Source organism: Aquila chrysaetos, chromosome 12 (assembly GCF_900496995.4).
Source record: "Aquila chrysaetos chrysaetos chromosome 12, bAquChr1.4, whole genome shotgun sequence".
Lineage (NCBI taxonomy): Eukaryota > Metazoa > Chordata > Aves > Accipitriformes > Accipitridae > Aquila > Aquila chrysaetos.
In genome coordinates, this window is record NC_044015.1 from 16960686 (window position 1) to 16973203 (window position 12518).

Sequence of the window (12518 nt, forward strand, 5' to 3'; positions counted from 1 at the left end):
AAACCATGCCTGAACACATGCTGTTATCTAATTAGCATTAGAAGAAGCTGAAGGAATATTCAAAGAATTCTTAATATTGTTTTTCTGTTTGCAAGGCTGCTCACATGGCCCATCCGTGGTAAAATGGCCTGAACAACAACAGCTGTTAAGATAGGAATGTGAGTTCAAGCATCTAAAACTGTCTGAGAATGCATATGCTACAGCTGATCATATTAAAGGGGATGACAACCATCAACCAGATTAAACAGTAATCAGGGAGTTACAGAGTGAGTTTTGAAACAAGGGAGGTGCCAATTTGGAAACAAATGTAAGGGACAAATAAAACTTTGTAACAGTAGGGAAAACAGTGAGAACAGAGCAAGCAGTCAAAACCAGAGGAGCTGGGTTTGACACTGTTGCATGTTCACCCACTGGCACCAAAACCTCTGTCTGGGCCAGGCAGAGCATCCTCCCTTTGGAGGATACTCTGCCAGCAGCCTGCATCCAGCTCGGGCAGTGACAGTGTGGGGTGCAACAGGTAGGGACTCACAGCTGGGGGTGTGTTTGTGACCTTGTGTGGTGCTTTCTCCCTAGCGTGTGCGCATTAGCAGGTTGTGAGGTGCAGCACAGGTACACGTTGAGCACCCACATCTCCTGCAGAAGGTATGTGTGAGAGGGGGACTGTGTGTATAACTATGAGTGGGTGGGTGCACAACTTTGTGTGCATGGTTAGAACTTCGGGGGATTGGTGAAGAAAGGTCATTTAGAAATTTGTTAGGTGTTTATTAGCATTTTGTCTGTTAACAGTGTCTTATCTGTTGTATTGCCGATACTGAACCTGAGTGTGTATTTCACTGATTGCCAGTTAATTATGTGCTATTAATAAATCAATAAACCAGTTTGATTGTGATTTGGTTTAAACTAAGTGAACAGTGCAGTTTTTCCCTGTCAGACCATTAGGTTGTAATTGTAGATATTACGTGATGTGTAATGACATTACAAGTTAGAGAAGTTGCCTGCCAGTGGGAGGAGAGACAACTGTTGACAATGAAAAGATAATCTCACTATTAATATAGTGGGATAGGACCGTTTCATGAAGATTTGGGGGCAAAACAGTGACTGTTTCTAGAATTCTGCGGGCTCCAATGTTATTAAACTCAAGTGTGACAGCAAGCATGCTGTTAGAACATGCTGAAATTATACTGGTCAGAGATGCTATTTCAGCAGTGACTAATTAAGCTCCTGTTACTAGTTATCACTAGTTCCCTAGTGGAATACACTGACTTCCTCGTATCTGTCTTCCTAACAGAAAATGGCTTCCAAACACTGTTCTCAAAATGATTCAGGTTTGAACAAACACTCTGAATTTTGATGTTAAGCCCCCACATTGAGCAGGGAATGAATGAAGTCTTGAGTAACTTGGTCTGACCTGATAACTACTTTTTGTGCAGGAGTTTTGGACAAGATAACTTCCTGAGGTCCCTTCCAGCCTGAACTTTCCTATGACATGCAGTTTTGCTAGTGCAGGGAATATGTGGTGATATTTTGGCTGTCTGGCTGTGCCCACAGCAACATTTAAGTGCAGTCACACCCATTCTCAAAGCAATAGCTCTGCTTCAGTAGGTAAAATGCAGCTGTCTTTGGTTGCACAACTACTTCAATCTTTCTGCCTTTCTTATCAATAGGAGGTAAGGGTCCTTTAGAGATGACTTTTTTTGTCTGCCTTAGAGGTCCTGAGGCATGGTTTGCCTATATGCTCTGTTTTGTTAGAGGCTAGAGATGACTAAGTCAGTTAGACATGATTAAAGACATCAGTTTTGAATCAAGTGATAGCCCATGGAAGAGGTAAGGAAGGGAAGAAAGATTAACTTCCTGATTTTATTTCCATTTGGTTAGGGTTAGTTTAATCAGTGACTTAAGATCACAAACACAAGACTGGAAAGGACTGAGTCTGGTCTCTTGCTTTGTGATCGAAGATGGTTTTTTTGTATAGGCCTACATTATGCCTATAAAAAGATTACTTCAAAGCCTCACTACTTAAGCTGAAAATTAGAAGACTCACCTAAATTTATTCATAGGAAGTTTAGACATATCTGCTCTTGTGTGCTGATGTTATCTTTTAGCATAAATAATTTTAACATTGCCGGTATTCATAGAGAGCGGTCAGGAAATTTGTAGTAAATTTTCAATTCAGTTCCAGTTTTGGTTCAGCTGTAGCTGAAAGTATCTTTGAGTATGTTTCAAGCTCGTAATGATTTGGCAAGTGGTTTAATCACCCGAAAGCAGTTTGATAAAACCTGAACTACTTTGAGCTTCCCAACATCAGAAGATACAACACTTAAAATTGGAGAAATTATAGAACCCATGCCTGCAGCATGGATTTTTACAGCTAATTGGTTTGAGCCACTGTCTTCTGGCCTGGAATTGGAGTGCCTCCTAGCACTCTGCCTCAATGTTTTTCCCACTCTCTGAGCTTCCCACAGTGGTTAAGGAATTGGAAAGCAGCAGTGTCACTGCTACATTTGAAGACCAGTTAGTACTGCTGCTGTGGCAGGGAAGGCTAAACCAGGGAAGGTTAAAACCTCCTCCCTCACCACTGCAAGGAAACTAGCTTTTGCACCCAGCAGCCCACTTGTACAGAAGCATGTAAATGCATGCACGTACAATAATGGATGCAGAGAAGACAAGTGGGACTGTCTTGGTGCAGTTAGAGCACTGCTGTCTGCAGCAGCACATGGTTCTCTACCACAAAACAAAAGGAATTAAAGATTTGGGCAGTGAAGTTGTGTGAGGAGCTGTTTCTTAGAGCTGAACTTAGGCAGGTGTAAAAAAAATCTTTTTACTGATCGGGTATGCACCAGTAACTGCAAAATGGATGCAAACTGATCATCACAGGGTCATGGAACAGAGTGAGAGTTCATTCTCCACATATGAGTCGCTTGGCAAGAGAAAGGGGGAAGGAAAGGAAGAGATGTTATGCTGTCTGGAAGAGCTCTTTAGGTGAAACAGTTGAATGCCAGTTTTCACTAAGACCATTCCTTAGAACTGGTAACTGAAAACAGAGCCCAGGTTAAAAAAAAAAAAAAAAGAAAAAAAATTAATTCCAGCTGCATTTTGAGATGCAAAAAAAGTTTTAACTGGTTTGGAATTCAGTTTTTATTTGAGATCTGTTCTCTAAACACAGTATTTTTTATCCTATATCAGTAGGCTAATAAAGCCAGTGATTATAAGGGTATATTATGTGGTCTTCTGGGAGCATATACCAGATCGATCTGTATATACTCCATGCCAGTCAGACATCACCACTATGGGATATCTGGTGTGCAGCTGTTGTGCATCTATCTCCTGAGAGCACTTTGTACTTTTACATTTTTTTCCCTAATTCTCAGTATCAAATAATTCTTGTCATGTGATCCACATTTCCACTGGAGTGCACTTCTTATAAAGCCAAGATATTTAATGGAAACATTAATAAGACTGTTTACATGAATCCATGAGGAGTTCCTCTGTTAGCCCAGTTTGCCACATAATTCTTTTAGCACTATCATTATTTTTCTTTGCATAGTTCATTATCCATCTTACAATTCATTCACATCTTCTCCATCTTATCATTTCTCATGTGATACTGAAACAAGTACTTCAGCATCACATAGGTTTATTTAATCAAGTATTTGATCAAGTACTTTTCCTTTGCTCTGGGTAGTTGGTTATCTTATACAAGAGCCAGTGGGTTAGTAAGTCACATTTTTTATTTTTGTCTGCTTTTTATTTCAATTGTTTTCAACATATATCTCGAATGATATGCATATAGTACAGAAGTTCATATTTACACACATTTAATTTGAATTTCTGTTTTTTAACTGAGCATATAAGACACAAGGAATCACAAAATAATTTATTTGTACAACTTCTTTTGGATACCAAAAGAAATAAGCTTATCTGAGTATGGAAGGAATTAATATGAAAAAAAAAAGAGGTATGATGTAAAAACAAGCAGACTGCAGGGAAGGACTGTGTCAACCAAAATTGCAGACATTTATTTATTTATTCATTTAGCAAAGTTTGGAGAGGAAAAAAAAAAAAAAAAAAAAAAAGAAAAAAATTGGGTGTTGCAAGAGGATTAGGGGAAGTGGCTGCTGAAATCAGAATATAAATGCTTTGCAAGGTCAGTCCCTAGAGCAGTTGGTGAGTAGAATAGGAGTGCAAATAACACAAAGCAATAAAAGAAAATAGGCTACGATACTAAATGTGTTTGCTGAGTTTCTGAATCTCTAGGATGTCATTCCTGGGGTATACAGCTCTGCTCTTATGCTGGATGTATTGTGCTGCAGAAAGAGGTAAGCTTTAATGTGAAAAAAAAACCAAACCTTTCTTAAAGCATATGTAAAGATGGTAACTAAAACAATATGTAAATAAAATGTTTGCATTGTAGCCTATTTTAATAAACTTCTGACAATAATAATTGAGATTTCTTCTGGCAGTATTTAGCACCTTTAGTATTTAGTATCCTGTCATAGGTATTATTTCACCTATTTATTTGGATAACTACTGCTGTTATTAATCTGTTGCACGACTTCTTTAATGGTTAGTATCCCTATGAATTAGAGCCAGACAACTCATTTGTTATTAATTATATTTGTTAATTATTCTATCATCTAAAACCTGTAAACAGCTGGTAGATTAAAATAGAAAATATTCAATAAATGTGCATTTCTTTCTGTCTGGAATAATCTGTGAGATAAACTGAGAAAGAAGTATGATTACTAAATTGACTGAAAAGCTTACAAAATATCTGTTGACTGACAGACTTTTTAATCCAGGTATGCTTTCATACATGTTTAAAGAAGTAGCTTTCTGTCTGGGTTTCTTTACATAGACTGTTGTGGAAAGGTTGCTATGTGTTTTTGAGCTAGTGTGTCTTTGCTTGGTTTGGGTTGTTTTTAATTTTAGATGACCTTATTAATCAAAACAATCATCTGATGGATTTTACTTCGAAAAAATTGAAAAATCAGGACGTTAATTAAATATATTATCTTTTTTGTATCTACTTATAATAAATACTGCTCCAAAGCAACTAATAAAGTCTAATCTGTTTGCAAAGAAGTCCAGAAAAGTCCTGGAATTTGAAAAGAAAGTTTGCCTGAATTTGCACTTCCTGTTCACAGTGCTTTCTTTAGGTCAGTGAGATTGCAAAGGAATGTGAATGTAGCAATGTTTGATTTATCCGGGACAACTATTGCCATGGGTCATGCAGGGTTCTTAGTTCAAGCTTCATATTGAAAGTCTATGTGAGTTGTTCAAGAGCTGGGGTTTTGCACAAGGGCTGAAAAATACTTCTACCTGAATTCACAGTTTGTGCTTGACTTTATGGAAGTTGCCACTGGCATAATGATGGCAAGAAAGCAGCTTGAGCTATTTCTAACTGAGGTTAAATCACATATAGATACAAAATGAATAATTCCAGCTCTTCTCGTCTCTCACTAAAGGATTTGAAGGTGTGCATTTTGTGCATGCTTTCTAATATAAAAATAAAACCCTCCCAATTTTGGTGAGTACACATGGTGAGTGATGCAATTAATATAGTTTTGAAGTACATCGTGTCAGCAAATTTCTTCTTCTCAACCTACTAAGAAACTGCATTAAAAAAAAAATAATTAGCTGTAGTCATGTATGTATTATATACATACTGTGACAGTTGATGGTAACGCATAGTTTGACATCAGGGCAGGAATGGCCAAGAACAATCAGAAAGAGTTGAAATAAAGCCCAGAAAGAAGCATGTCTTAGTAATGATGAAGAGACAGACTATGAGGAGATTATCTTTCGTGCCTTTTTTTTTTTTTTTTAATATATAAACAAGGAGGAGTTAGGAGGCCCCATTCTGCACAACAGACAGTAAAAATATAATACAACTCAGAATTCAGGGAGGAATAGAGCAGAGAAGCTCTCCATGTACTAAATAGCCTATTTTTAAAATCATAGAATTCAGAGTGTGCTTTCTCAGCTTGCAAACTGAAAGCACTAATTTTCATGAGCTCTAATGAAAAATACGTAGAATTAGAAAAATTCCTTTTCTCACCATTGCAAAACACTTTTTGGAGCAAACTAACTGTTTTTAACACAGTTGAAAGAACTAAGTAGAGGAGTCTTGTTCATTTCGCTTATTCCTGCATTTTGCAAAAACGTTAAAAAGTGAATGGGTCTTCATCTTGCTAAGAAAAGCAGAAGTTCCTACTACCTTTTTTGATAGTAAGGTAGTACCCTCTAGTGGACAGCAGCAATAATTTTTACTCAGATGTAATCAATCATTCATAGGTGTGAGCATACTCATTGAAGTAGTTGGAAAAAATGTGAACATGTGGGCATACTCTTCCTTTAGCACCTCAGCAGTATTGTCAAAGCTTGTCTACTTCTGGCTACTTAAGACAGCTAAAATAAAGTTATTAGATCTCACAATTAACATTCTTTTCTTTATATTTTCAAAATGCCATAGCTGTAGAACACTTAAAATTATACAGCTTTCTTGTTCTTGTAACAAATATTTTTCCTGATTTTTAAAAATTTTCTAAAATTATGCCTCTAATTTGGTAGCTTCTCCACTGACTGAAATAAAAACTGTGAGTGTTCAAGGGTACGTCTTTGTATAACTAAATTAAATTCACTTTCCACACATTGATGTGGAAGATTGAGTATTTAATCTGCTCACTTTGTATTAGAAATCACAGCTACTTAATCTGTGGTTGTGATCTCCACAGTTTAGTTCAGCAATCCATAACTCCACATTCCTCACATGAGGAAAGATTCTAAATATTTTTCCTGTAGTCCCACTTTCAGGCAGCACCTGGACAATCTGCAGGAAAGCTTCAGTGAGAGTATTGCTGCTTTCTCGAACCTGTGGCCTCAAAACTAAACTTGTGAGAGGACTTTTGTGCCAACTCTCTACTGAGTAATGAATCTACTCACCAAGAAATTTCCTTCCCTGGTGGACATTTCTTCTCCCATTTATTTTCTATACAGAGGTTTCATTTCTTTTCCAAGGCTTTATTTCTCAGAGGTTGTTTTATTTATTCTTGATGAATTCTCACCTTTCATGTTCAGATGTAAAACAGACTTCATTGCATCTAGTTAGCTAGACTGTCCAGACTCTGTTACTCTGCATAAAGCTTCAGCCTTTAAAATAAGTACATTTCAGTCACCCGAGCACAGAGAATTAGTCACTGAAATTAGGTCAATTATTACAAACAACAACAACAAAATGTTTCTTAACAAAGATCATTTAGTCTTTCACTAACAGCTTCCCAACATTTGTTTCTTTCCCCTTTAGTCTGATTTTTCTCATGCTCAAGCTGTTGAGGAACTTCTTAATAAAATTAAATCAGGTTCATTTCTTGTAATTCATATGGGCTTGGCTGTACATTTCATGGACACTGAAAAAGGCCCAGGAAGGAGCTTTTGAGGAAGGGCGGTGTAATATTGAGCTAATGAGAAATATCAGGCAACACCATTCACCCCCCAAATTGAGTCAAAATGCTTTGAAGCTAGCAAAGGTCAAAGTGAATATCCAGAATTAATTACATCATGTAATAAGTAACATGTCATAAGAAGTGACGTCATGGACAGGAAGAAGTAAGTTTTGGAATATCAGGTGATCTTGGCTTGGAGAGAAAGTTTAGGCAATGAAAAAGTGAGGGGACATTTGACAGAACTTGATCAAATGACACATGACCTTAATGTCAGTAAGGATAGTGGTGGCTGCAGAAGAAAATAGTTTGAAAGGAAACTCTACAGAGTGCACAGAGCTGGTCTCTGTGGTAATGGAAGGACAGGCATGGAGGAGCTCCTGCAGATGGAAGGGTAAGAGATGTCTGTGGTTAGAACCAGAACACGAATCTTGTCTCAGTCTTTGTAACTAAAATCTATTCAATGAATTATGACTGTCCCGTGTGGTTTCTTGGCACTTGCTTGACTATTGTTATGTCCTTCTAAATGTCTCTTCATATTCCTAATGTGGATTCTCGGCGGTTTCCTATTTTGTGATGATTAAGTAGAATACATATGCTTGTTTGATCACAAATGTCCCCAGGATTTCTTGCTACATTTTCTATTGTAGAATTATTTTGGCATTTGTAGCATGTGCTTCAGTCACCAGTATTTTTATTTACAATTTTTAGCTTGTGAAGAGCCTCCTCCTAGAAGGGTTAAAGAAGTGCCTACTGAAAGATGGGACAAACCTCCCTATCCACATGGCACTCAAGTAACATACAGATGTCGGCCTGGGTATATAAAACTTGGACGAATTGTGTTTGAGTGTGCTGATGGAGCATGGAAGCAACACCTTCCAGGGGCAGAATGCAGAAGTAAGTATTTATGCAAAATATGTGCAAACATTTGACCTGACAGCTCACATTCCTTGCCAGTGATATCAATGTGTATCTTTACCTGTAACTTACTTATTGCAGCATCCTTTAAAATATCATCCTAAAAAGTATGCATGCATAAGGAAACATTTTTGGAGGTCCTTTTCTCCAGATCAAAGGATTATAACTTTTTTTTTCTTTACAGAAGAAGATCTTACTCTAGGCCACCCTTATTAACCGGATGTATGTTAAGTTATTAAGTTAAGTTATTAAGTTATTAGGAGCTTGCTTCCAAAATTTTAGAAAAAGTCTAATGCAGATGAAATTTACCGTCTAAGCAGAATAAAGCACTAACCTAGCTTCTGAATGCGAGTCAAGAGACAGTATTGTCTTCTTTTCAGTATATTCAACTAGTTCTATGAATGATATAATTTCTTGGAAGTGGGAAATTATTTTTCCTGGCCTTCTTTTTTAATCTGTGAATGAAAAGTCATGATTAGGGTGAGAGCTGCTATTTATTATCTCTAGTATACTGTCTTAAGAGTTTGGAAGTATCTCACACCCTCATACAGAATTCGTTAGTGAAGAAATTGAAGTTTATTATTGTTAGTCAGTAGATACGTCTTTTCTGTAATAAATGAGTTTTAAACACAAAGAAATTTTAGACACATGAGCTTTTTTTCTTACATATCTAACATACAGAATTTTTACTGGTAAAGTATAAGTGTTTGGTTTGATAATATAAACTTAAGTCCCAGGTGACATTCAGAGATGAATACAAATCATGAGTAAAAATGAATTAATAAAGTTGTTACTATTTTCTCTTACATTTTTTATTTAGTCACCTTCTCAGATTGTATATATATTTGTATAACTACTCAGTGAACATGGGTCTTTCAAGTTATAAAAAAGTTGCTTTTTAGCAACATATTTTAGTAAATACTGCCACCCAGTGAATAGATACTGACACTGGCAAGGTGCAGGTGGAAGGAGAAAGGGGATGCTCTGCCACAGGTGAAGTGATCCCGTTCCCTTTTCAGGATAGGCCACCCTAGACAGTAAAATTGATCATGACATTGTCCATTTTCTCTGGATCGCACTGGAGCAGGTGTAGGGCCTACTTAAGCACCTCGTCCTTCGAAAAAACCAAGGATGTTGATACGCTCCAAGAAATGAAATTGCCTAGCTCAACAAGGACCGGGAAAGATTTCTTCTGAGGAGGCCTGATAGGTTTTAGCTATGCAGTTTATTTTGCAGTCCATATTATAACATCAAAAGTGGATGAATGAGGGGTATGGTGTGTTTATCTTTGCAATTATTTTGGGAATCGAGGGCAAGTAGTTAGGGCCAGACCACAGGAAAAGTCCTATGGGGAACTTTGAGCAGAAAGGTCTGAGGACCGAAAGACTCCTGTGGCCTTAGATCATCCCTCTTTACTCAAAACAATCCCCATCAGATTGAGGAAATTGCATTTCCAATCGTGGATGGATTCTGTAGGAGAAGCTTTGGACAAATTTATGCCACAAGTTGTATGAAAAGCTGAAGCTACATCTTGCCATTAAATTTGTCATACAACTTAAGATGAGCTTGGCCTTTTTAAAGGAATAAAACCTGCTAATTTGTTATTTAATTAAAAAAAAAATCAGCAGATCCTTACTGCAATATGTTCTCATTGAGGATAGTAATTAAAAAAGGGGATGTTGATCAGGCTGATGCTGAGCATTTTTGAATTTTTGAAAGGCCCATACTCGCTATAATTACTAGAAAGTGCTATCTTTCAAACTTTCACATTCCTGTACATGGTGTAATTTTTTTCTTCTTTTTTTTACCAGATAAGCCCTGTGGACATCCTGGAGATACTGAGTTTGGTTCCTTTGAACTTATCAGCGGAAGTGAATTTGTATTTGGTGCCAGAGTTGAGTACAGATGTAATGAGGGGTAATACTTACTTAATTCAATATATAGGAGTTAACATAAGGTGTTAATGTTAAAAGAAGTGTCAGTTACAGATTTGTTGTCTGTAAGGGAGCTGCAGCTTACTAATATTTAATGCTTGGTTATTGTTTAATTTAAATTTCTGCAATTACAGTAATACTAAAGGTAATTCTTTCTCACGTCTGGTGCTATCAGAGTAACTGAACTCATGCACCTGAAACTGTCATGCATGATGTCTAAAATATGTAAGGCTGTAGCTAACTTGAAATCATGGCTGCCCAAGTATAAAACAAACAAAAACAGTGATCTGTCTGTAAAGCTGCCTCATGACTCCACTAACCAGCCAGTTCAGATGGAAATGCAGCTTTGCACGCTGGAATCAGTGCTCTCAGTAGGCAGTCATGATGGAATTATGTTAGCGAAGTCATTTCGCCATGCAACAGAGTCTCCTATTCAGAACCACAACTCATCAGTCCTGCTTAAATAATTTTTGTGCATTATGAAGTAAAATGTCGTGTAAAAAATGTTTGAAGGAAGGCATGTCTGGTAGACTCACTAACTGTTTTCACTGTCTGTTTGGAAGAAATTCTTCTCTCTTCTTCCTCTATTCATCTTCTCCAATGAAAACTGCAACAAGGCAAATATGTAATATTGTGCTTAGTTAAGTACGCCTATGACTGGATTCTTTCCTCTGGAAATGCAAATCAGCTATAAGCATGGTACAGTGGTTTAGCCATGCTTTTGCAGTCTTTGTATTGCTGGAATCTAGTCTGAATTCCACAACAAGAGTTCCAAAATCAGTATTCTCCTTAATCCCTTAGGTTCAGACAGTTCTTCACTGTCATTTCAGACTAGCTGTACTTCCTCTGACTACATTTAAGACAAAGCAGAAGCCATGGCATTGTGGCCATGTTGCCCTCAAACCTAAGGTAATACTAGCTCATCAAAGCATGAGATACATATGGTTTGGATTAAGTCCTATTTTGATGCTGTTACATGGCTTTCAGTCATACTAGAGCACAGGCAACAGGAGTTTTACTCTGCTTGCTATTCACTGTGTAAATTGCCCCTTAGTTATTTGTTATGTAGCCAAAGCTTGTTATCTCTGTAATGAAGAAACCATCTTACTGATTACTTCCTACTTTCTGATTTTTTTTCGTATTTTTTGCCATATGCAATTGAAAGATACAAAACAGGGAAGATGCAGGCCAAAAAACTACTCGGTTTTGTCATGTTTTGGTTAGTCTGTGCTGGAACATATGAAACCTACTTCCTTTGCTTCAAAAACAGCAGCACTGCTGTTTCTGTCACATAATGAGACTGTATTTTAGCATTGTTTACTTTTTATTCCGTAAGATACCGGATGCTCAGCCAAAGAAATTACCGTGAGTGTCAGGCAGATGGATGGAGCAATGACATCCCTCACTGTGAAGGTAAATGGAGTTTGACATTTAATTCTTTATCAAACTGTCTTTTTATCTGTCTGATACTATCTAGAACTAGTCTGTGATCTCCCTACTAGTATTAATTCACATTTGTTTAAATTCAAGTTATGCAGCAGTGAAATTCTTACAATGACTGCTTAGCCATTTTAGTCCAAGAAGCACTCAAGCTTTTGTTAAAAAGAATTCACAAAACAGAGTCTTGTCACTCCCAGACTGGCTTAAAGCTCTTCCTCACCTAAAGGCCCTGATAGAGCACATGCCTACAAAACATGGTTACAGAAGACAGCTGGGATGAGGCATTTCGGATGTATGTGAAAGCATGTGTGTTTTTAGCTAGTTCCCTCCTCCACCCTTATGAATATCCTAGCCATTAAGATTTTGTTATAAGTTCTTCTCCCTATTAGCATACTGTGGAAGAACTTCAGTAAGTAAGAATGAGAGCAAGAGAGACTCAGACCTCAAGACTTAATAGACTGGATGGCTCAGATGATACGTCCCTGATTCTGGAAACCTTTTCACCAGTTTCAAACCTGTATGACTGTGAAAATAAGCTTCCTTTCTTCCCAAAGATAATTTTTAACTCGTCTATTTTAACATATGTGTGCAGCGGTGAAATTTCTCTTTAGGTTAAGCATCTAATGTCACAAAAGGGTCTCTAAGTAAAGAATCACAAATGAAAGTAGATATCTTTCTCTTCTCTAGAGTTTGTTGTCTGTGTTTTGACATTTCCTTGGTCTCAGATACTTCACATTTAGCTTACTGGATTTTGAGGGTCCTCAATTTTAAGCATACAGGTCTCTGC

General features: G+C 37.2%; 1 protein-coding gene across 2 annotated transcripts in view; it reads left to right on the forward strand.

The window, feature by feature from the left end:
* Window positions 1–384: 384 nt before the first annotated feature.
* The window catches only part of CFH (complement factor H), a 43057-nt gene continuing 30923 nt past the window's right edge, over window positions 385–12518 (forward strand). The window contains exons 1-4 of one of the 2 annotated variants that reach the window (XM_030033479.2): window positions 385–517; window positions 8151–8336; window positions 10169–10274; window positions 11628–11704. In XM_030033479.2, coding sequence (XP_029889339.1) covers window positions 400–517; window positions 8151–8336; window positions 10169–10274; window positions 11628–11704 — 487 coding nt within the window. In that variant the 5' untranslated portion in view covers window positions 385–399. Of the gene's footprint in view, window positions 518–4139; window positions 4317–8150; window positions 8337–10168; window positions 10275–11627; window positions 11705–12518 lie in introns of those variants that run through there. The other variant, XM_030033480.2, reaches the window with a different exon arrangement.